At 35.7% G+C, this 24209-nt stretch overlaps 2 protein-coding genes across 11 annotated transcripts in view; one reads left to right on the forward strand and one right to left on the reverse strand.

Moving 5' to 3' along the window:
- Positions 1 to 17710, reverse strand: part of METTL15 (methyltransferase like 15) — a 215244-nt gene extending 197534 nt beyond the window's left edge. For 4 of the 8 annotated variants that reach the window (XM_053203357.1, XM_053203356.1, XM_015066894.3 and 1 more), the window contains exons 1-3: positions 17582 to 17710; positions 15533 to 15741; positions 11815 to 12101 (exon numbers count right to left, since the gene is read on the reverse strand). In XM_053203357.1, the coding sequence (XP_053059332.1) occupies positions 11815 to 12084 (270 nt within the window). In that variant the 5' untranslated portion in view covers positions 12085 to 12101; positions 15533 to 15741; positions 17582 to 17710. The other 4 variants (XM_027072953.2, XM_053203355.1, XM_027072956.2 and 1 more) reach the window with 4 other exon arrangements.
- A 104-nt stretch (positions 17711 to 17814) lies between these two features.
- Positions 17815 to 24209, forward strand: part of KIF18A (kinesin family member 18A) — a 79565-nt gene continuing 73170 nt past the window's right edge. For 2 of the 3 annotated variants that reach the window (XR_008290416.1, XM_015066893.3), the window contains exons 1-2: positions 17815 to 17950; positions 18468 to 18580. The gene's annotated coding sequence lies outside the window, so the exon portion shown is untranslated. The remainder of the gene's footprint in view (positions 17951 to 18467; positions 18581 to 24209) is intronic. The other variant, XM_053203353.1, reaches the window with a different exon arrangement.

Below are 24209 nucleotides of genomic sequence, written 5' to 3' on the forward strand. Positions count from 1 at the left end.
GAATAGCTCATTTCGTTACAAAAGCTTTATTCCTTCATATATACCCAGTAAAAATTTAAAAAGTAACCAGAAAACTTCTTTCTGCATCAATTCTCAACATTTTTTATAACGAGACACAAGCAAGCATTTTATAAATAACATTAACTATATAAATTCCCATTGAAAACATTATATTAAATTTACCACTGGGTTCCATACTCCCATATGCTCCACCTCAAAGCTCTAAGAGGAATTTCTAAATTTGACAGTCTAAGTAGATGGGATTTACTAATAATACACATTAACATTTTCATAAACGATAAATTTTATTGAGAATATTTGAAAAGAAGGGGCACCTGGGTGGCTCAGTCTGTTAAGCAACTGACTTCGGCTCAGGTCATGATCTCATGGTTCCTAGGTTCGAGCTCCACATCGGGCTCCATGCTGACAGCTGAGAGCCTGAAGCCTGCTTTGGATTCTGTGTCTCCCTCTCTCTCTGCCCCTCCCCAGCTCATGCTTGCCTCTCTGTCTCTCAAAAATGAATAAACGTTAAAAAAAATTTAAAAATATTTGTAAAGAAAATATTTCAATAAATGATCAAAAAATATAAGGATTTAACATTTGTCTATTTTACGTTTACTACTGTTGACTCCCTATAAGACTTTAAATACTTTAACAGTATGTTCATCACATCATCAGGTAGTGTAGCTTTCTATACATGCTTAATAGTTCAAGTGAAAGATAACAAAATAAATGTCACTAATAAAATATTACATATAATAAGCACAAAGCTAATCATGAAATTCAGTACTAATAAGATTCTTAAATATATATTAAAGACATATTTTGGAAGTACACATAGAAAAATCTGCAAGTATACAGGCTTTGTGCTGTTAGCTCAGAACCTGGAGCCTGCTTCAGATTGTCTGTCTCTCTCTCTCTGCCCCTCCCCCACTTGAGCTCTGTCTCTCTCTCTCTCTCTCTCTCAAAAATAAACATTAAAAATTTTTTTTTTAAATAAAAATCTGCAAGTATAAAATTTGCAAAAGAAAAATAAAAAAGCGACAAATTCATTTTACTTGCAAGCTTCATATTAGACAATCGTCTATACCTAGAACCATAAAGTAATATAAGAACTGTGCTTTCTTCAAAAAGGTAACTTGCTTTAAAAACAGTTTTATTGTGCTAAAATACACATAAGAAAAAAACTTACCATATTAACCATTTTTTAAGTATACATTCAATGGTAGATATTAAATACATTCATAATGCTGTGCAACCGTCACCCCCATCCACCTACATAACTTATTTTATCAAACTGAAACTCTGTACCAATTGAACAATAAATCCCTATTCCTCCCAACCCTTGGCCACTACCATTCTACTTTCAGTCTTTATAACTCTGACTACACTAAATACGTCACGCAAGCACAATCATCTAGTATCTTTTTATGACTGGCTTACTTCACTTAGCAAAATGTCTTCAAGACTCATCCATGCTGTTGAAAATAGCAGAATTGTTTCCCTTTTTAAGGCTGAATAACACTCCCTGTATATATATGCCACATTTTGTTTATCCATTTATCCATTAATGAAAACTTGAGTTAAATCCACATTTTAGTTTTTGTGAATAATGCTGCAATAAACATGGGTATACAAATACTGCTTCAAGAACCTTCTTTCAATTCTCTTGCATATATACCCACTGTGTCTCCCTCTCTCAGTGTAATTGCTGAATCATACAGTAAGTCTATTTTTAATTTTTTGTGGAAACACCATCTTACTTTCCACAGCAGTTCTACCATTTTCCATTCCCACCAACAAAACACAAGGATTCCAATATCTCTACATCCTTACCAACACCGGTTTTCTGGAGTTTTTTGGATAGTAGCCATCTAATGGGTATGAGGTTAAACCTCATTGTGGTTTTGACTTGCATTTCCCAAATGATTAGTGATATCAAGCGTATTTTCATTCAGATATCATCTTTGGAGAAATGTCTTTTCAAGTCCATTTTGAATTGGGTTGTTTTTGCTGTTAAGTTTTAGAAGTTCTCTATATATTCTGGATATTAAACTCCTATCAGATATATGATTTGCAAATATTTTCTGCCATTCTGTGGGCTGCCTTTTTACTCTGTGGATAGTGTCTTTTGATGCACAATTTGTTTTTTAATTTTCATAAAGTACAATTTGTCTATTTTTTTTCTTTTGCTACCTGTGCCTTTGGTATTATATCCAAGAAATCACTGCCAAATCCAATGTTATAAAGGTTTGTCTTAATGTTTTCTTCTAAGAATTGTATGGTTTTAGGTGTTATATTTAAGTCTTTGATCCATTTTTTGAGTTGATTTCTGTATATGGTGTTAGGGAAGGGTTCCACTTCATCCTTCTGCATGTGGATATACAGTTTTCCAGCACCACTTGTTGAAGACTGCCCTTTCCCTCTTGAATGGTTTTGGTACTTGAATGGTTTTGTTAAAAATCATTTGACCATATATTTAGGGGTTTATTTCTGGGCTCTCTAGTCTATTCCATTTGTTTACATGCCTGACTTTACACTAGTACCAGTTTTGATTACAGTAGCTTTGTAGTAATTTTGAAGTAACAAAGTATGAGTCCTCCAGTTTTGTCTTTTTCAAAATTGTTTTGACCCTTCAGGATCCCTTGAGATTCCATATAAATTTTAGGACAGATTTATCTATTTCTTCAAAAACATCATTGGGACTTCGATAAGGAATGCATTGCATCTGTAGATTCCTTTGGATAGTATTGACATTAACAATATTAAGTGTTCTAATCCATTTATACAGGATGTTTTTCATTTTTGTTAGGTCTTCTTTAATTTCTTTCAGCAATGTTTTATAGTTTTCAGTGTACAAGTCTTTCACCTCTTTGGTGAAGTTAATTCCTAAGCATTTTTTTATGCTATTGTAAATGTAACTGTTTTTATAATTTCCTTTTCAGATGGTTGATTGCTCATGTACAGTGATTTTTGTGTGTTGACTTTGTATCCTGCTACTTTACTGAATTTATTTGTTCTTATAGGTTCTTTTTCTTTTCCTTTTTTTTGTTGGGGGGGGGGAGCCCATATAGTTTTCTATATATAAGAGCACATCATCTGCAGATAATTTTACTTCCCCTTTCCAATTCAGATAACTTTTCTTTTTCTTGCCTGACTGCTCTAGCTAGAACTCCCAGTACTATGCTGAACAGAAGTGGTGAAAGCAGACTTCCTTGCCTTGTTCCCAAGCTTAGAGGAAACACTTTGTCTTTCACTATTGAGTATGATGTTCACTGTAGGTTTTTCATTTAAGACTTTTGTTAAGTTAAGGTAGTTTCCTTCTATTTCTAGTTTATTGAGTGTTTTATCATGAAAGGGTGTTGAATTTTGTCAAATGCTTGTACTGCACCAATTGAAATGATGTGGGTTTTCTCATTCTGTTGATATTACAGATTACATTAATTTTTGTATGCTAAACCCTCCTTGCATTCCAGGAATAAAGCCCACCTGGTTCTTTTAATATGCTACCTAATTCTCTTTGTTAGCATTCTGTTGAGGATTTTAGTGTCCATGTTTATAAGGGATTTGGGGCTATAGTTTTCTTGTAGTGTCTTTGGTATAAGATAATTCTGGCCTCATAAAATGAGTTAGGAAGTATTCCCTCCTCTTCAATGTGTTTGGAAAAGCCTGAGGTGCTATTAATTATTCTTTAAACATTTGTAGAATTCACCAGTGAAGTCATCAGGTCCAGGGCTTTTCTTTGTCAATAGATTTTCTTATTAGTGATTTAATATCCTGAATAGTAATAGGTCTATCCTTATTTTCTATTTCTTCATGGTTCAGTAGGTTTGGTAGGTTTGTTTTGTTGTTTTTTTTTGTTGTTGTTGTTGTTTTGTTTTTTAAGCAGGCTTCACACCCAGCAAGGAACCTAACACAGGGCCCTAACCTATGACCCCAAAATCAATACCCGAGCTGAGATCAAGAATCAGACGCTCAACCAACTGATACACTCAGGTGCCCCTAGTCTTGGTAGGTTTTGTGTTTCTACAAATTTGTCTAGTTCACCTAGGTTATCCAATTTGTTGGCATACAACTGTTCATAGTGCTCTCATATAATCCTATTTCTGCAAAATTGGTAGTAATTGTCCCCATTTTCAGTCTCGTAATTTGGGCCATCTCTTCCTTTTTTAATTGTCCCTCTAGCTAAGATTGTCAATTGTGCTGATCTCTTCAATCTGGCTTCACTGATTTTCTCTATTGGTTTTCTATTTCCTATATCATTTAACAGTGCTCTAATCTTTAATTTCTTTCCCTCGGCTAACTTTGGGTTTAATTTATTCTTTTTATTTAGTTCCTTAAGTTATAAACTTAGATTGTTGATTTGAGATCTTAACTGAAGTATAGTTGACATACAATATTACTTTGAGGTGTACAACAGCAATTCAACATTTATATACGTTACAAAATGCGCTTATATACGTTATGGAAGATTTGGCACCTTTCTTGATTTTTAATGTAAGCAATTTATAAATTTCTCCCTTAGCACAAATTTCACTGTGTCCCATAAATTTTAGTATGTTGTATTTTTTTTCATTCCTAAGTATTTCCTAATTTCCCTTGTGACTTCTTTGATCTTCTTTGACTTCTTAGTTGTTTAGGAGTATGTTGTTTAATTTCCACAAATTCATGAATTTTCCAGTTACCATATGTTCTATCCCAGAAAATGTCCCACGTGCACTTGAGACAAACGTGTATGCTATACGTTTGTGTTCTGTATACATCTGTTAAGCCTAGTAAGTTTACTGTGTTAAAGCCTCTACTTCTTTATTAATATTTGTTCTCGTTATTGGAGAGGCTATTTTGAGTGAGGTATTAAAATCTCTAACTATTATCATAGCACTATTTCTCCCTTTAATTCTGTCAGGTTTGGGGGCACCTGAGTGGCTCAGTCAGTTGAACTCTTGATTTTGGCTCAGTCATGATCCCAGGGTCATGGGACTGAGTCCATGTCAGGCTCCATGGTAAGCATGGAACTTGCTTGGGATTCTCTCTGGCCCCTCACCCCCACTCTGTCTCTCAAAAATAAAAATAAAAATAAAAATAAAAATTCTGTCAAGTTTTGCTTCATATAATTTGATGGCCTGGCACTAGGCACATGAATATTTATTAATATATAGGGTCCTTTTTAATCTAATTAAAAATTCTCTTACCACCTCAATTTAACTACAAATTAAGCTGAGGGGCACCTAAGTGACTCAGTGAGTTAAGTGTCCAACTCTTGGTTTCAACTCAGGTCATGATCTCACAGTGATGGGACTGAGCCCCACATCAGGCTTCGCACGGAGCATGAAGCCTACTTAGAATTCTCCCCCACCCCTGCCCTCTAGCCCCCTTGCATACACACTTTCTCTCTAAAATAAAATAAAAATAAATTTTTAAAAAATTAAGCAGATTTCAGGAAGACTGTTTAAAAAAATTTACATTTTATAAATTATAAATTATAATTTACCTTTGTGAATCCAAATTATGCAAACAAAAAATTTTTTTTTAATTAAAAAAAAGTGGGGGAGGCACCTGGGTGGCTCAGCCAGTTAAGTGTCTAACTTCAGCTCAAGTCATAATCTCACCGCAGTTTGTGAGTTCAGGCCCCACACTGGGCTCTGTGCTGACAGCTAGCAGGCTGGAGTCAGCATCAGATCTTGTGTCTCCCTCTCTCTCTGCCCCTCCCCTACTTTTGCTCTGTCTCTCTTTCTCAAAACTAAATAAACATTTAAAAAAATTTTTGAAATTATGCAAAAAAAAAAAAAAAAGACACGGATGTTGATTTTGAAGTTTTGCACTCAACAAAATGCCTCTGTTCCGTAACTGACTCTGTCACAACTAAATTATATAAACAAATTTACACTATGTAATGCTGTTTTTATCTGTCTTATGTTTGGGATTATTTATTAGAGAGAGAAAAAAGAATTCTGTTGTTAAAAAAGGTATGAAAAACAATATTCTATGGCTATACCATGGTACTTCCTAGGGCAGAGAAACATAAAACAAAGGTTTTAACTAGGGAACATCAAATGAACAAAGACAAAAGAACTCTACAGACCATACTGATTCTCAGAAACGTAAGGCAAAAATTCTGCCATTATATAATTCACAGATATCTCATGGCATCATGAGAATCATCCCTGGTATTCGTCATACCAGCTGAAGAGCACCAGCTATTCATATTTCTCCCTAAGGCTACAGTGACATTAGGTTGGTAGGCTGAAATGGCCTATAATAGGAATACATATATCATGAAAATCTGTAAACAAAATAAATCAAGGTTTTTTGTTTTTGTTTTTTTTTTTAACGTTTATTTATTTTTGAGACAGAGAGAGACAGAGCATGAACAGGGGAGGGTCAGAGAGAGAGGGAGACACAGAATCCGAAACAGGCTCCAGGCTCTGAGCTGTCAGCACAGAGCCCGACATGGGGCTCGAACTCATGGACTGTGAGATCATGACCTGAGCCGAAGTCGGACGCTTAACCAACTGAGCCACCCAGGCGCCCCTTGTTTTTGTTTTTAAAGCTACACCACACCCTGACTCTCAGACCAGGCACTAAATATTTACCAGTGTAACACTGGAAGTATCACACTGCAGAAAGTATTTTGATGCAAAGTTCACTTAATTAGCTACCTCATTTTTTAAGATGGAAACATTATTTTTTTCAAATAATTGGTAGAATGCAATGTAAAATAAAAATTTACTTCAATTTAAAAAATATGGGAGGGGCACTTGGGTGGCTCAGTCGGTTAAGCGTCCGACTTTGGCTCAAGTCATGATCTTGCGGTCCATGAGTTGAAGCCCCACATCAGGCTCTGTACTGACAGCTCAGAGCCTGGAGCCTGTTTCAGCTTCTGTGTCTCCCTCTCTCTCTGCCCCTCCCCTGCTCACACTCTCTCTGTCTTTGAGAAATGAATAAACCTTAAAACAAAAAAAAAATTAAAAAAAATATATGGGAGAGGAAGCACTACATTTAGACAGTCCACTCCATCTGAAATTTTAATAGTCCTTCCTAAAAAAAAAAAAAAAGGCAACTCCCTACAGGAGCTATGGCACTGGTCCTGTCTCTCAGAAAAGTTCCTTTTTAAATAATTTGAGGTCAAACAAAATAAACTCCTCCTCTCTGTGACCAATCAGCCTTCAATTGTTTAAGACAGCAAACATATAGTCTCAGGATTTTCTCTTTGATGTTTACTCTACATTAAAGATTATAAAGATTTTCAAGTAAAATATTGCTCCTGATCTTAAGAAAAATCCATTATACAGGGAATAATGAATCTTTTTATAAAGAAAATTATAACTGGTACCGGGACAACTTCAGTAAATCTAGTAATTATGAAATTAATATTAAATGTTAGAATATCAAAATAGCAAGATAATTATTTCGAGTACATATGAAACCAACCTTACAACCTTACTCTGATATTTATCATAATTGATTTTGCATCAGTTTAGATATCAGCTCATTTTCTCAGTCCTTGTATCTACTCCCTCACCAGGGACTAGGCCTGTCACACTGAAGTTGGAATCATATAAAGTCTTGAGCCCAAGAAGCAACCTTAGTACCCAAGGGACATTCTTTTTATTTGTGCCTCTCATCTGTCCTTCAATTTGACTTTTACTCATTCACTTAAAAAATCATTATAAAACCCACCATGTTGTAGGCCTGTGCCAGGCACTGGAGATATAATGGAAAAACAAAAAAACAAAAAAACACACCTATGACTTCATAGAGGACAGTCTGTTAGGAGAAATGTCCACTGAACAAATAATGTCATTAAAAAATTATAATTATCAATTATTATTAACGCTATGAAAGAAAAACATATGACTCAATGAATGTATAACAAGGAGACCTGCCACCTCTGGAGCCTTAGAAAAAATTTGCCTGATAAAGTGAAATTTGACTCAAGACCAGAAATATGACGATAAGGAGACTTCAATAGTGCAAAGGAAACTACTTTTTCAATTCCAGACATATTGGTTTCACCTTTCCTGAACTTTTGTTTCCACCTTTGTATTTTTTCCACCTTGGTATTTTTTTCCTAAATTTTATTGTATCTAGCTAGCTACCAGCTCTGACCCTTACTATCCCCCCTAATAATAACAGCTAATGTTTATTGAGTTCATACTACTTGGAAGATATCATTATAAGCAATTTACATATGTGAACTCACCTAATCCTTACAGTGACCAGGTGGTACGTCATATTTCCCCATTTTACAGATGAAGAATCTGAGGCACAGTCATGATAAGCTACTTGCCCAAAATTACACAGCTACTGGTACTAGTCCTTGCATGTCCATCACCTGCCTCATAACCTATCACTCTCACAGAAACCCCAAGGCACCAAACTAAACTGGCACTACTACTAGGAAAAAAATAAATATCAAGTCTCCTATATCCTCCAAATTGCTACCATCTTCAACTAGGCAGGGTCATGCTTTTTCTCCACTTTTCAGAAATTAGGAATGAAAAACTGACCACAGTAGCCAACACTAAACCATCTCCAGAAGCAAGAAAAAATTTTTACAATAATATATTCTTACAAAAAGTTATTCACCCAGAATATGAAATAATGGAAACTTGCCAAGGAGAAAGAATTATAATTTATTCAATCCCTTCTATACCTCCCAAAGGAAAGGAAGAACTTTTTTTTTCTTTTAATCCAAATTTATAAATATTTTGCATGTATTTGCAATAGTAATATAAATTAATAACAGTAAATTGGTTATGATATAGAAGAAATTCCCCTAAATTAGCTTGAAGTAAGCAACTTTTAAATGTTAAAGAAAAAAAAATTACTATTAAATGAACAAGGCCTCATTGAAAACTATATTTAGATATTTTTAAGGTTCCTGTTATGATCAAAACTTTCATTTGTTAATTCACCATTGAAGGTGATGTGAAAAACAATATTTATGTGGGTGATTGATACAAGTGAGTGTATGACTCATAGTTTGCAAAAGAAAATGATTTGGGGGAAAAGGCTCAGGAAGAAAGAAGCAAATAATGGATTCTGGAAGAAATGAAGACCTTTCCTGTCCAAGAACTGTCACCAGTTCTTTATTACTTGAAGATTAAGGGAATAGTGAATAAAGCTGTCTGCCAGACAGCAGAAAAGGTAAGAAATAACGTTGTCTCTAAATGTACCTCACATGAAAATTTTCAAATATTACATTCATAAAATTAAACTTTCTATAAAAAGTTACCAGAAAACCCAACTCAAATCAGAACAATGGAAATGTCAAAATAAACCAACATTACATTTGTCAGGAACCTGAACAAATGAAACAGCAAGATAGGTCAAGTTGTAAAATTGTCTCATTTTATTCCACTTGGTTTTAGAACAAAGGCAGATCCAATACTGATTTAGTAGGAGACTTTGTGGGGTTTATTTTTGTTTGGCTATTTTTCTACTTTAGTTATTACAAAATAAATATTTAGTTTTTGTTACTAAGTTTCAGCAAATTTATACAACGAGCTTTAGTTTCTGGTTCCAGAGGTCAAATTCAAGCCACTAAATTCAGTTCCACTTTTTTACTAACTGCCCCTTCCCTCTCCTATAGATCTCAAATATATCATATATATTTACATGTACTTTTTCTTAGACTCACATTAAGGTATGGGTATTAATTGCTATCCTTGCATTATGAATCTTTACAGAAAATGAAGAGAATTTCATTTTAAGTCATATTTAACAGGAAGTTTGATCCAATTTTTTAATTTATATTTTCATGTATACTTTAGAGTCCCTACTATATGACAGCATTGACCTAGATGCTTTGTACACATAATATCATCTAAGAATACTGGATTTACCTTGTTATATATATACTGCCTAAGGATAAGATAAATGAATATTTTTGTGGTAAAGCAACCTAAGTCATATTAATGATGGCTTTCACATGAGCAACATCCACCCATTCCAGCATACCTTATGTGTATAGCTTAGAACTTAGTTCATGAAAACTATCTGATGTAACTTGAGCATGTCTCAAAAATAAATAAATAAATAAAAAATAAAAAGAGCTGTGTGTGTGAATGTATGTACACACTTGTGGGTTAGAAGATGGATTCAAACCTAGGAAGTCCAATTATAGAATCTTTGCTCTTAACCATTAAGCCACTATATCCTGGAAAAGAACCAAGGTGTGACTTTTAAACGTACATAACTGATTTAGGGAATAGTAACTTCTAAAATAAGAGATCATATTTCTGAAATCAGTAAGCTAAGTATCAGCATCAGGTTATAAGAACACATCTGATGAAAATTTACTATGACAAAAGGTTTTTTTTTTTTCTCTCTTGTGAATGAGCTTAATTTCCAGAAATTCTAGCTTTATCATATTGGATATTATATTACCTAATATTTTTGTGATCTCTTTATAGAGTTTAAAGCATTTTTGTATCTAAAACCTTATATAATCCTGCCAGCAACACTATAAATAAGTCAAGTATGATGGTTAATTTTATGTCAACTTTGCTGGGCCATAATACCCAGACATTTGGCCAAACATTATTATTCAGGATGTTTCTGTCAAGGTTTTTTTGGGGGGAGTGAGATTAAATTTTAAATTACTGGACTGAGTAAAGCAGACTCTCCATAATGTGGGTGGTCCCATCCAATTAGTGAAAAGCCTTAATAGAACAAAGACTGACATCCTGAAAACAAGAAGAATTCTGCTGGCAAATTGCAGACTCAATTTGGACTCAGATTTCTTACTTGCGTCTCCAGCCTGTCAGCCTACTGTACACATTTTGGACTTACCAATCCTCTTTAACTGAGGATTACTATTCCTCAGATAAATTCCTCAGATTCAATTCCTCAAAATCAATCATTCAATCTCTTTTCCACCTCACGCATGTGTGTGCACACACATATGTACTCACATACATGCACATGTACATACACATATACATGCATCCACACAAACACACACATCCTGTTGGTCCTATTTCTCTGGAGAACTCTAAATCAAAAAGCAGGGTAGTTGAAAAGTCTAACAAAACAAGAAAACAGGAATTCATATCCTTATCTTTGTCTATAGTCATTCTTAAAAAGATACTAAAATTCTCAAGCTATGCTAGAATTGTTTTCATACCCAAACCACTCAGCCAATGTAATGTTCTTTTTCTTTTAAAACAGTTACTTGACAAAACTAATCAACTCCGTAAAACAGTATGGCAGATCCTCAATGAGTTAAGCATAGAATATCATATGACCCATCAATTCCACTCCTAGGTATATACCTGAGTGAAAACATATGTCCCTACAAAAACTTGTACATGAATGTTCATAACAGCATTATTCACAGTAGCCAAAAAGTGGACACACAAATGCCATCAATTAGTGAATGGATAAAAAGGATGTGGTATATCCATAAATGCAATGTTGTTCAGGGAAAAAAGAAATGAAGTACAGGCACATGCTATAACATGGATGAATCTTGAAAACATGCTAAATAATACAAAGCAAATGCAAAGGGCCACATATAATATGAATCCATTTATATAAGATTTCCAGATTAGGCAACTCCATACAGACAATAATAGATTAGTAGTTGTCAGGAGCAAAAGGAAGGGGGTCAATGCGGAGTGAATGCTAATGGATATGGGATTCCCTATTGAAGTGATGAAAATGTTCCTGAATTAGATAGTGATGATTGTACAACCTTGTGTATATACTAAAATCCACTGAATAATATGCTTTAAAATAGTGAATATTAAGATAAGTGAATATCTCAATTTTCAAAGTGTTAAAAATTAAAAAAACTAATCAACTTACCTGGCCTTTTTGTGGTGCCAAACAACGAACAACTTCATCCACCATTACTGGGATATGTAATTTAGTCATAGCTTCAAAATCTCCATTTTGAGATCTATGTAACTCCTGAGCTCCAGTTTGATCTGTTTGCTCCTCGGCTTCATATTCATTACATCTTTCTGTTGTAGCATGTATTTTTTTTGGCCAGATACCTAAATTAAATATGCCAGATTCCAACCAGCATGAATGAAATTCTTTATAGATTTTACAAAAATATGGGTATCGAAGCATCTTGTAGGTCAACCAATCTAGAAAAAATTAAAAATATCATGATTGTTGGATTTTTAAAATATGTAATTTTGTATAACTTTTTAAAATGGCCTGGTAAACTATTAAGACCATTAACATGTTAATTATTAGGAATGTAAAAACTGCTTATTAAGTCATCATTTTTCTGAATATACTTTTTTTTAATGTTTATTTATTTTGAGAGAGAGAGAGACAGAGCACAAGTGATGCAGGGGTAGAGAGAGGGGGAGACACAGAATCCAAAGCAGGCTCCAGGCTCTGAGCTGTCAGCACAGAGCCTGACATGGGGCTCAAACTCATGAACCATAAGATCATGACCTCAGCCTAAGTTGGGCACTTTAACTGACTGAGCCACCTAGACACCACAGAACTATACTTTTCTAATTTTAATTAAGTCTAAAGAACGGATTCAGTGCATTAGAAATGTTTATTTGAAAAAACTATCTGGATGATTGAAGGGATTATAAATATTATCCTATTTTAGGTTCAGGTAGTCTTTCATTTCAAGCTCTTCTATGTTTTTTCTCATAATGCTAAATCTTCATCTTTAATTTAACTTTGAGGAACTGTCCCTGGAAAAAGCTACATATGTTTATCTAAAAGAAAGAAAGGTAAAACTGTGAAAATCTTGCAGACTTGTTATGAATATGCTCTGACAAGATTGTCTCACAATGGCCTGTATCAGCGAAACATGTTTCAATTTAAATTATAACTTTACAGGGGCACCTGGGTGGCTCGGTCAGTTAAGCACCTGACTCTTGATTTCAGCTCAGGTCATGATCTCACAGTTGTGGGATCGAGCCCTGTTTCAGGCTCTGCACAGACAGCGCAGAGCCCACTTGGGATTCTCTCCCTCCCTTTCCCTCTGCCCCTACCCTGCTTGCTTGCTCTGTGTTTCTCGAAAATAAACAAATAAACACTTAAAAAAAAAAAAAAGCTTAGGAAATCTATAAAAATAAATAAATAAATTTTAACCTTATAAACACTCAACTGAGCCTACTTTGGCATTTCGTATTCACCTTTGTTTTAACTGTCTGTCCTTGCCCCCAAAAAATGAGAAAATAAATATTAAGTTCCTTAACTTTCTCACACTTGTTCCTTTTTATTCTGCAATCTGTAACTCTTAAATGCAGAGGAAAAAAGTATGTAAATATATTAACAGAAAACGTTTTAAAAACATTATGCTTTTTATACAGGTTGTAAGCAATGTTTTTAATACTATTATAGTAAATACAGAGTTAACACTGTTTTTTAGTCCTCATAGATTAGGAGTTATTTAAAAATAAGATAACACCTTTTTTATCTACAAAAGCAGATGCACACTCAGTGCTTAGTGTTTTCTGAAAAAAAAAAAGTGAATGGATGGATAATTCTACACAATTAATATTTTTAACAAAACTTGCTTTAGGAAATTTTGCCTGCCTGACAGACCCTACCAAAAACCACATTCTCAAAATACTTCGACACATAAATATCCACCTCCAAAAAAGAAAAAGAAACATAAATATCTTGTTTAAATATGCCTTCCCTTCCTTTTGCAATAGAAAATGAAAAATGATGTTGAAAAGTTGACCACACGTAATGACTAGAAAAGAAATACATTTATATTATATAAATATAGTATCAACAAGATGTTACCTTAAAAATACGCCAACTTTACCTAAGGCATAATCCACAGAATTTTGTGGCAAACGTGACACAGGAAAAATATTGGGGGGGGGGGGGGGTTAAATGTTTTAAGTAAAGTTTTCAATGTTCACCAGTTTCAAATTAGTCAAATTATTAATTATGCCTCATTTGTTTCAGAAAAGTTATACAGGGGCACCTGGGTGACTCGGTTTAGCATCCAACTATGGCTCAAGTGGATGGTGGGTTGTGTCCCAGGTAGGGCTTTGTGCTGACAGTGTGGGGTCTGCTTCAGAGTTCCTGTTTCCCTCTCTCTCTGCCCCTCCCCCACGCATGTGCACCGCAAGGGTTCTCTCTCTCAAAAATAAACATTAAAAAAAATAATAATAAACTTTAAAAAAATAAAAAAAGAAAGCTTATACAAAGTAAACCCTACTACCCTCAAAACCTAGTGTTTCTAACATTTTTCAAAATAGAGGCTAACATTTATTAAGCACTTACTAAATACCACTAAACTCATTCTATCCTTACAACTCTTAGAGATAGACAGTATAATTATTTCTATTTTACAGATGAGAAAAACAGAGAAGTAATTTGCCAAAAGGTCACATACCTAGAAAGCCATAGAGCTAGAACTGTATCCCAAGCCTTTAATCTTAGCTTCTATTTTACAAACATAGCCCACTAGCTCTATTTAATGCACCCATGTAATTGCATGGCACTTTAATTATACTGACTGTATATTTGTTGTATCTCATGGATTACTTTTTCTGTAAAGAGCCAATATCCTATTGCTTAATCCTATATCCATATTTTTATATTTAAATATATACCTAGATAAATGTATGATATATATTTAAATAGATATACATACATCTATACATCTCTATAATATTCCAGTACAGGAATCAGAACCGCATAGGAAAAGCAAGTAGAATAGAAAAAAAAGCTTCCTTTGACAACCGTTAATTCTTTTCTTTTTGCATTCAATTTATATGTATTTACTCAACTATGTTTCAAGTACAAAGCCTGAAGATTTTATTATGCAGCAATTGGCTACTAACGTGGGTTAACATGGAGAAAGGACCTCAAATAATCTTCCTCTTTGGTGGTTTCCTTGACTATCTCCCAAGAATGGAAGGGGACAAGCTCTAAAGGAGGATGTTCCTTTCCTTTCCGCAGCCCAGTGTCCTACCAGATAACCCAGAGCGCTCATGCAGTTGGCTATGAACCAAACACCCTACAGGATTTAAGATCCTTTAAAAGTTTCCCTCTGGTCACAGGAAGGAAGCGGAGAGACGGGAAACCGGCCGCTCGAGCCAACTCTGGTTTCCCAGGTAAGTCTTCTAGCTTTGCCAGCAAAGTTCAGTCTCAGCTGTTGAAAGCAGGGAATTGGCCAGGTTACTCTTTAATTGTGGGTACAGAAGTGATACCTTTGAAAACTACTTCCTCAACGGTGCCGTTACCATCTTAGCACTCAGCTTTCCCAGTGGAGAAAAACGTTCGAAAACTTAATTCCTAAGGCCAAAAACCCAGCCTGGAGGCTGGCAGCCGAATGGAGACAAACTGAAAGAGGTTCTAAAGTTCAGGAAGAATGCATCCTTTTGCCTAAGAATTATACTCGGAGGAGGGAAAACTGTTCACAAACTTCTGAACTCAGGATGAGTGAGTGTTTAGGAGGGAAAGCGGGAGCAGGGGCGTGTTTCCTTTTGTCCTGGGCGAATTCAGCGACCTCTGGAAGTTCCCCCAAAGGCTTGGGGTGAGCTCCAAGAGAGCTCCCGGGACTCGGCCACCTTCTCCTCACCTGAGGCACGAAGAATTCACTGTTGGCTTCTAACTCGGGCCAGCGACGACCACTACTACGGTGCCAGAGAACACGAGTTGGCGCACGTCTAGGTCCCAGCCTTGGGGGAAACTTGCAAGGACGGACAGATCGGATCCACGTCCGCCCCAGCAACCGAAAACCGTCCGCCTTTCGTTCCGCTCTTTTCAGGCCCCAGCTGACAAAGGGTCCTGCAGGCGCGAGGGGGTTCAAATAGCGTTCCTGAAGAGGGGGCGGAAATAAGAACCTACCACTGCCAGGTTTAAATTTACTTTTACTTTTTTTTTTTTTAATGTCTGAATCAACTTTAAACCTAACTCCATTTTATTCTTAACTCCACTCTATTCCGTTTACTATGAGCCTCTGTTAAATTTCCGTGTTCTATTGTAACACATTATACTCCCAATTTCTAACAAAAGGTGGGAATTTCTGTCTCCTTTAGTCCTATGTTTTTATGGTTTCGGTTCTTTTTCCTTCATTTCGTTACAAAATACACTAGTCTCATACTTTGTTTTATTTCTTGATGTCTTGCCAAACAGAAGCCAACTGGCAGAGTGATGGCATTTATTGTAACATTAAAGTTTCTTTGCTTTGACTACACAATACTTTAAGAATATAGACCTCATCATCTAAATGTGCTAAATGGCAACTGTAAGGCAGAATTTAAAGTTAAATGTAAAATAAGCACTTAGATTAGGTGTGGAAACACCTGTTAGCAAGGCTTATAATGTGGTGTCGAAATAAATGAAATCTAAAACACTTTTTATTCACCAATAATGAATGCAATTTTACAAGAAATTGGTTTTAAAATACCTATTTTCAGAATAGATTAAGTATCTTAAGATCACTTAACCTAGAAATTATTTCTGAGACAAATGCCTCATTTCTGAATTGGCTGGTTTGTACAGTTAAATTTCCTTTAGGGATCTTCTGAAAACTTGTTTTTGTTTTTGTTTTTTAAGTAAAATAAATTGTGCCTGTATCTCATGGGCTATTTTGAGAGTGAAATAAAATAACATATAGAGTTAACAAAATGCCTGGGACATCAAGTATACATCAAGTACTATACAGTGAGTACATATTTGAAATAAAATAAAAAGACTTCTCAATTTTATTACCAAACCCAGCACCACACAAGTAACTATTGCGTTAGCTAACATATATGTAATATAGCCAGCAATTAATATCTTTATTGATGCACTATCCAGAGTTCAGAAACAATCATATAACATGCATCGTATACAATACACTGTGCTTCTGATTTTCTTCAAAAGGAAATAAGTGTCCATAATGTAGAAGTTTTCATAATTGTTTCACTTATAATATTCTGCAATGTGTTGTGCCATCCTATTTATTATGGTGATAAGCTCCATATAAGAATATAAGCTCCAAGAAGGCAGGGAATTTTTATTTATGCTATTATGTCCCTAAAGTCTACAATCAGTAATTGCAGAATGGATACAATAATGTTAATATAAAGAATAACAATGACATTCAGATCATACTATTAAAAACATCCTGACAAATAAAATGGACTTATCTTAGCAAACATATTTCCCTTTTTTTCTGGTATTTTTTTTTCTTTTTAAACCGTACATTTTGAAATAATATCTACAATCTAGGACTTTAAAAAACACTGCATCCAAAAATGAACTAAGCCAATAAATTTAAATGAATTTATTTTGTAAAGTCCTCATCCGAAAGGAATGTCAAAAACACCAAATAGTTTCAGTCAGCAATAAAGGGAGTAGGCCTGGGAGTCCTGAGAAATAAAGCCTAGGGCCTTAAACCTAAAGCTCTGGACTTTCAATTAATTGACGCGAATTGACCCCAGTTCGGTTTAAGTGAAAGTGGCTGAAAGGAACAGGTCCCTACACCTTCCAGAGCATGGGACCTGTGCCTTGGAGGCCTCACTACTCAATAGAGAAAAAAAGATAAACGTTCACAATCCATTAACCCACACCCAACAGGCTCCGCCTCTCCCCCAGCAGACTGCACAAGCCAACCCCTGCCCGCTCCCGTCTCACTCACACCCTGAACCCAAGGACCGGGCCCTGCGCCCGCGGCTCTTGAAGTGGTCTGAGGATCCCAGGTGGCTACCTCCCACCTGCAGCTGCGGTCTAGCCCCGCCCACCTCGGCCAACGCCTCCGGAAACAGCCGTGCCCGTTGCCCTGGCGACGCGCAGCATGGCCGGTTCCACAGAGCCGCGCGGCTGAGACTACTGGCGCCAAGCTACCACGCGCCACGGCAACGTCCGACGTGATTGCGTCACGAAGTCGGCAGCCAATGAAACGAGGTGCTGGAAAAGAGGGATTGGGTTTGAATCTTGTTGCCGAGTTTGAATCGCGGTGAGGCGGACATCGAAGTGAAGTGTCGCGGTAACCTTTGGTGGACTAGAGGTGAGTGAGAGGCACGTGAGGAGAAACTTCTCCTCTCGGGAACCCTTCTTTTGATGGCCTGTCTCGCTGGAAACGGAAGGCTCCTGCGGCCGCCTGAGGAGAAGACGGGATGGGCTTGTTGACAAACGCCGAAGGATTGAGTGGGGGGTGGGGGGGTAGGGGAGGTGGGGGTAGGGGGCGGGTAGTTAGCGTCCCCGGGGAGAAAGTGAAAGGAAGAGGAACTCGAGTCCCAGCTAGAACAGGGCTCTACCTGATCGGGAGCCCTTCACTGCTCCACAGGAAGGGCAGAAATCTCCTGCCTTAAATTCTGAGAAAGTCGGAAGTTTTAAAGGGCATCCTGGCTCTTTCCCTAGACTGGCAGAGCACTTTAATTGCCTTGCACCTTACAGTGTAAAGTTCGTTCCGGACTCCAAATTCAGAATGTTTTGTTTAAGATACAGTTGTAAATGTAACTCTGAGCTTATCTATGTAATAAGGATTTTTGGTTTTCCAACTTACAAACTTTTTGTCCTGCAAGGTCCTAGTGTTAACTTGGCAAAGGTCAGTCGGGAATCTCCTCTGAGTCTCAGTTGTAGCGTCAAGATAAGACCTGCCAGCACTGTGTAACGGGATTGCCAAGAATCAGATGAGGTATGGAAGCGATACCACTTGGCAAAGTGCTTTGCAAATGAATAAGAACTCCTTTTACCCTCTGTTCTTAGTTTATGCAAGACTTTTAGCAGCTTACTAGGCATTCAGTTACAGAGAGATCAAGGCTAACTGCTGTTTATGAAAAGAGTTTATTTGTCCAGAATTGAATAATTTTGTATAATATATACTTTAGGTTATTTACTATGAGCTAAGGAGTAGACTGTGTTAAGCATTCTACAGGGTTTAGTTGGTAGTGTTATTCCACTACATTCAGGCCCTCTGGGAAGTATTTATGAACTTTGGTGCTAGAGAATATCACATCCAAAGAATAGATAGTGCTTGTTAATAAGTTTCTGTTACATTGTAAGAATTGACTTTTTCAGTAAACAAAGATTATCTGCCTTTAACGGTAGTAATTAATCTGTTACTGAGCAAGTATATAGAAGTACATAAAATTTTCACTTTAAAAGTGCATCTTGTCAATATCCATTGATAGCCTGAATCAATTAAAGTACACAATAAAGTCACTTTTATGGTAACTCCATGAAATCTAGGAGGAAAAAATAGCCCAGATATTAGTGCCACCCTTAAACTCCATTTGAAATTTTTGTTCCTCCCTGATGTTTTTAAGTTAGTAGACGCACTGGCTCTAACACTAAAGTTATTTCCAGAGAGGTGTAAGCTGCATAGAGACTATAAATGATATTGTGGAGGATAGTTCCTGCTCCTAAAAAATGTTTGTTGAACCTGAATCTAATTCAGATTTGAGTTTGAATATAAGAAATCATTTATAACTGTATAACTCCACACTCAAGATAATTTGAGCAACATTTCTGTTCCTTTGTTTGAAAATGTTCTGTTGTTATTCCAGTAGAGTGTATCATTAGGGACATGGGCTTTGGATTTAGACATGAGTCTACATTCTGGCTTCTCATTTACTAGCTATGTCATCTTGGAAAAATTACTTGTCCTAAATTAAGTCTCTGTTTTTGTAAAATGGAGACTATTGTAGAGTATGCCTTATATGATTATTTTAAGGATTGAATAAGATGATGAATATTAAATGTTTACCATACCATATGTATGTCTGACATACATAACATGTTCAAATGATAATCATTGTTCATTAATAGTAGTTATCACTTTACTGATCTAATTTAAGAGTTCTCAATAGTATATTTGCTGAGAATAGATGCTGTTGGATATCCCATAAGCAGAAAGAAATCATACACTTTTGGTTTTATTTCAGTATTCATTCAAGAGCTCCTACGCTAGGCCCTGAGGTTTCTATCAAAAATAGGCAAATATATATTTTTATTCTCTCTAAGAAAATTTCTAGAGATTAAATATTTACATCTGAAAGAGTAGTGATTTAAATACTTTGACTTCATATCCAGTTAGTCTGAGTTCAAATCTCATGTCTTGTGCTTCCAAGTTAACTTTAGCCAGTTAACTTGATCTCTCTATATTATATTTTTCCTATGATAATAATTCCTATATTATAAGATTGTTATGGGGATTAAATGAGAAGTATGTAAGTTGCTTAGCAATTTCTATGTGTATACTAAGAGCTCAATAGAAAATATTCCATAAATACAATGTTATTAAATGGAAGATTGTGCTTAAAGTAAATTTTAATAGTTTCTCCTTTGGTTTGTTTTTTGAAATAAAAATAACTAGTCTTGTTTAAAATCCAAATTCTACAAAAGAATATACAGTAGAAAGTAAGCCTGCCTGTCACCCAGACCTTCATATTTCCCCACCATGGGGCAACTGGTGTTACCAATTCCTTGTGTTGTCTTCCTGAGACAGCCCATGCATATACAAATATGTATGTTTTTAAAAATTCAAATGGTTACATGCCAAGTCTGCTATTCTGCACTTATTTTTTTGCACATATATTTTGAAAAGCTGCATTAGTTCATTCATTCATCTATTGAACAAGTGTGTTTTGAGTCGTAAATATTGAACAAGCCCTGTTCAAGTTTCTAGGGTACAAATGAAGCCCATAGTCTCATAGTGCTTATATTCTAAAGAGGAAACAAGCAGTAAATATGTAACCAAATAATATTTTCCAGTTAATCTAGATGCTAAGAAGAAAAATAAAGCCCTTAAGAGATTAAAGAGGAAAAGGCAAGGTGACACTATTTTGAATGGAATCTTTAGGGAAAGCCTCTGTGTAGTGCTATTTGAACAGAGACCAGAATAACGAACTGAGAGATTAAGATTTGCAAGTGTCTGAAGGTAGAGGCTTCCAGGAAAAGAAGAGAAAGTGCAAGGTTATGAGGTTAGAATAAGACTGAGTATTTTAGGAACATTTAGGACAGTGTGACTGGAGCAGAGTAATCAAGGAGGAGGATAACATTTAAAGAAGGGGTTGAAGAGGTAGACAGGGCCAGATATAGAACCTACAAGACATGCTAAGGAGTTTACATTTTATTCTGATGCTGGGAAGTCATTGGAGAGTTTGGAGCTGGGGAATGACATGAGATACATAACATGATCTGATTGCTCTTGAAGAAGACATCAGTGCATGCAATCAATGAATTAAATAAAATTTATTATTTACTTGCATATAACTGGGGGTGAGTCTAACTTATTTGGTTTATATTTTTTTCTTGGGTGAACAGGAGTGGCTTGTAAGTTAAGAATTTGCCTCTTCAACTTGGTTTATATTATCTTGCAGCTGGTGTAGAGAATTAGATTTTAACACCTCTTCATTAAATGTAGCAGAGGAATGAGCTTTTTTTATATAAGTGAATGTCCCAGAAAATTGAATGTTACCCTTGTTAAGTATAACATGGCATGGTGTCTTAACCACCCTCAATAATTCATATAAAAGATGATCTTCCCATTTTCCTAATTTTGTAAACAAGAAACTGGGTACAGTATGTAATTTTTTTTTTTTTGATGCCTCAGAATCCTCATTGTAACTGCCTATTACTGCCAGTCATACTTACTATAATATGTTGATTCTTTCAGAGAAATATATTGTATGTTTGCCTCTATTCTAAATGAGTGAGTTACTCTCTTGGATTCTGTGTCTGCTTTTTATAATTTATTAATTTACTCATTAATCAAATATTTGAGAACATGCTATTGACTAGGCTCACTACAAGAGATTAGGGACATAATGGTAAAAACATACAGTCCCATTAGCTATTATTTCTTGTCACTTTCTTATACCCTTTTCCAATCACATGTAATAATAAAATATTAGAGCTAGAAAAGGACTTTATCCTTTCACCAATCCTATCACTTTATAGATTAGCAACTGAAGCCTCTTCATTATTCTCATTTATATTCTACTTTCTCAAGACTAAACAAATACCTTTTTATTATAATGAACAGTGGTGTTGGAAGTATTTATCTTTAATGTTTTAGTCCCATCAATGAAATTCTAGCAGCTTACTCTTGGTTCTATTAAACAAATATAATTAGGAGTAGATATGACAGAATTAATCAGAAATTGTGATTCTATCTTCTGAACAGTCATCTGAAAAGAATGTTTGAATCAACACATTATTACACAGATAGCAATATCTAGGCTTTTCTTTTGTTGCTTCTTGGTCAACATGGTCAAAGAATTTGCTTTCTGTGTGCCTTTATTCAGAATCAACTAGATGCCCATCTCTTTTAGTTGGCCATGTCAGGAAAGAAAACTGGCATCATGCATTAATGTAGGAAAAACTTCATTTTTTAAGTTAATGTATTTATTTTGAGAGAGAAAGAGAGCAAGTGCACACGTGTGTGTCCTTCAGTGGGGGAGGGGCAGAGAGAGAAGGAAAGAGAATCCCAAGCAGGCTCCGAGCCATACACAGAGCGCAACGCAGGGGTCTCTTGAACTGTGAGATCATGACCTGAGCTGAAACCAAGAGTTGGATGCTTAACCACCTGAGCTACCCAGGCTTCCCCAAGACATCAGTGTATTTGAACATGGACTAATTGTTTACATTTTGGTGATTCTGTTGACCTTGGGGGTTTTATTAAGAAAATTATAGTCACTCCTTTGTTTTGAAAAATTGGAGAAATGTGTGATACTTTAGAAGTTAAGATCAATGTCTTTCTTAAAATCTATAACAAGTTGTAAAACAAAGTTGTATTTGAGTTTATACTTCTTAAACCCCTTTAGATATTTGTCAGTATTTCTACTTGATGTATTCCTTGAGTAAGATCATTTGCCTTCTAAAATACCTTCAGCAGTTTACAGTAAACCGCAAAATTAAATCTAAACTTGATAGCCTGTACTTAAGATTTTCCAAATCTGGCCCCACTCTTATCTAGTTATAGCTTCTTAATGCAACCCACTCTGTTTCCTTTCGTTCTCTCCAGCTGCCTTAGGACTGGGTAAAGCTAAGTTGAGTATTTCTTTATATACTGTAAAGTTGCAATTAGCTAAAACGAAACAGCTAAAAGAAATGAGATTTAAGCAGATTGACCATGCTTAAATCAGTTATGTCTTCACCACAAGCTCTTTCTTACCACAGGCCTTCAGACTTGCTGCCTAAGATACTCTTGTCCCAGAGAGCCACTCCTCTTCAGTTTCTGTAAAAAGACACTCCACTAGACAAGCTTTTCTCAACTGCCCCATCTAAAATAGGAGCCCACACATACACTCCTGCCGTCTGTCCTGAGACCCAGGAAAATGCCTAGCTCATATTTATTTAATGTGTAACTAGTTTTCCTTCATGAAATGCTTTTTTTTTTTTTTACCTGGTTAATAACTATGCATCCTTCAACTCTCCGCTCCTGTCACTTCCTCTAGGAAGCTTTCTAACTATTTGAGCCCCCCATGATAGTCTTACGTAGCACTATTAACTTTATTTACCTTACAGTACTTGTCATAGTTATACCTTTACATATTTGTGTCACTATTTTACTAATACCACTTTCTCTCACTGCACTGTATATTATAATAATAATAATAATAATAGCAATGGTGGCAAACACTTGTAGTACCTACCGTGTGCCAGGCATTGTTCTAAGTTCCTCACAACAGCTCTGTGAGGTAGGCATTATTATTAGTCCCACTTTACAGATGAGGAAACTGAGCCACAGGGAGGTTACGTAACTTGCTGTCACAGCCAATAAATAGTAGAGCTGGAATTTTAACCTAAGGTATCTGGCTCCAACATCTAACAGTGAACGTATTGAGTTGATTCGTTAATTAATTCATTAGCAAGAGATCCCATCCAACCTTGAGATTCTAAGGTCTATTTTGAAATAATTACCTAATGTTTTGTGCTTATTTAACCATTTCATTTGTGTGTATTTTACCTATCATTGGGGGGGAGGGGAATTGTATCCGTCAAAATCAAAGCATTCAATATTCCTAAGAGCTTTTAGAAATGTGTATGGAGGTCAGTTTTTGGTGTCACCTGGAATGTGGGAGGCTACTGGCCTATAATAGAGGTCAGAAATGTTAAACATTCTCTAATACATGGAACAGTTCCAAACAAGGAAGAATTGTCCTATCCAAAGGGTCATCATAAGCCCATTGGGAAACACTAAAAAGATGAACCATATCTCTGGCAAGAAGAGACAAAAATGGGGGTGGATAGGGAAGCGAATTGACATTTATTGAATGCCTTAATACACTTAATATTTGTTTTATCTTTTAGCCTTCACA

Source organism: Acinonyx jubatus, chromosome D1 (genome assembly GCF_027475565.1).
Source record: "Acinonyx jubatus isolate Ajub_Pintada_27869175 chromosome D1, VMU_Ajub_asm_v1.0, whole genome shotgun sequence".
Classification (NCBI taxonomy): Eukaryota; Metazoa; Chordata; class Mammalia; order Carnivora; family Felidae; genus Acinonyx; species Acinonyx jubatus.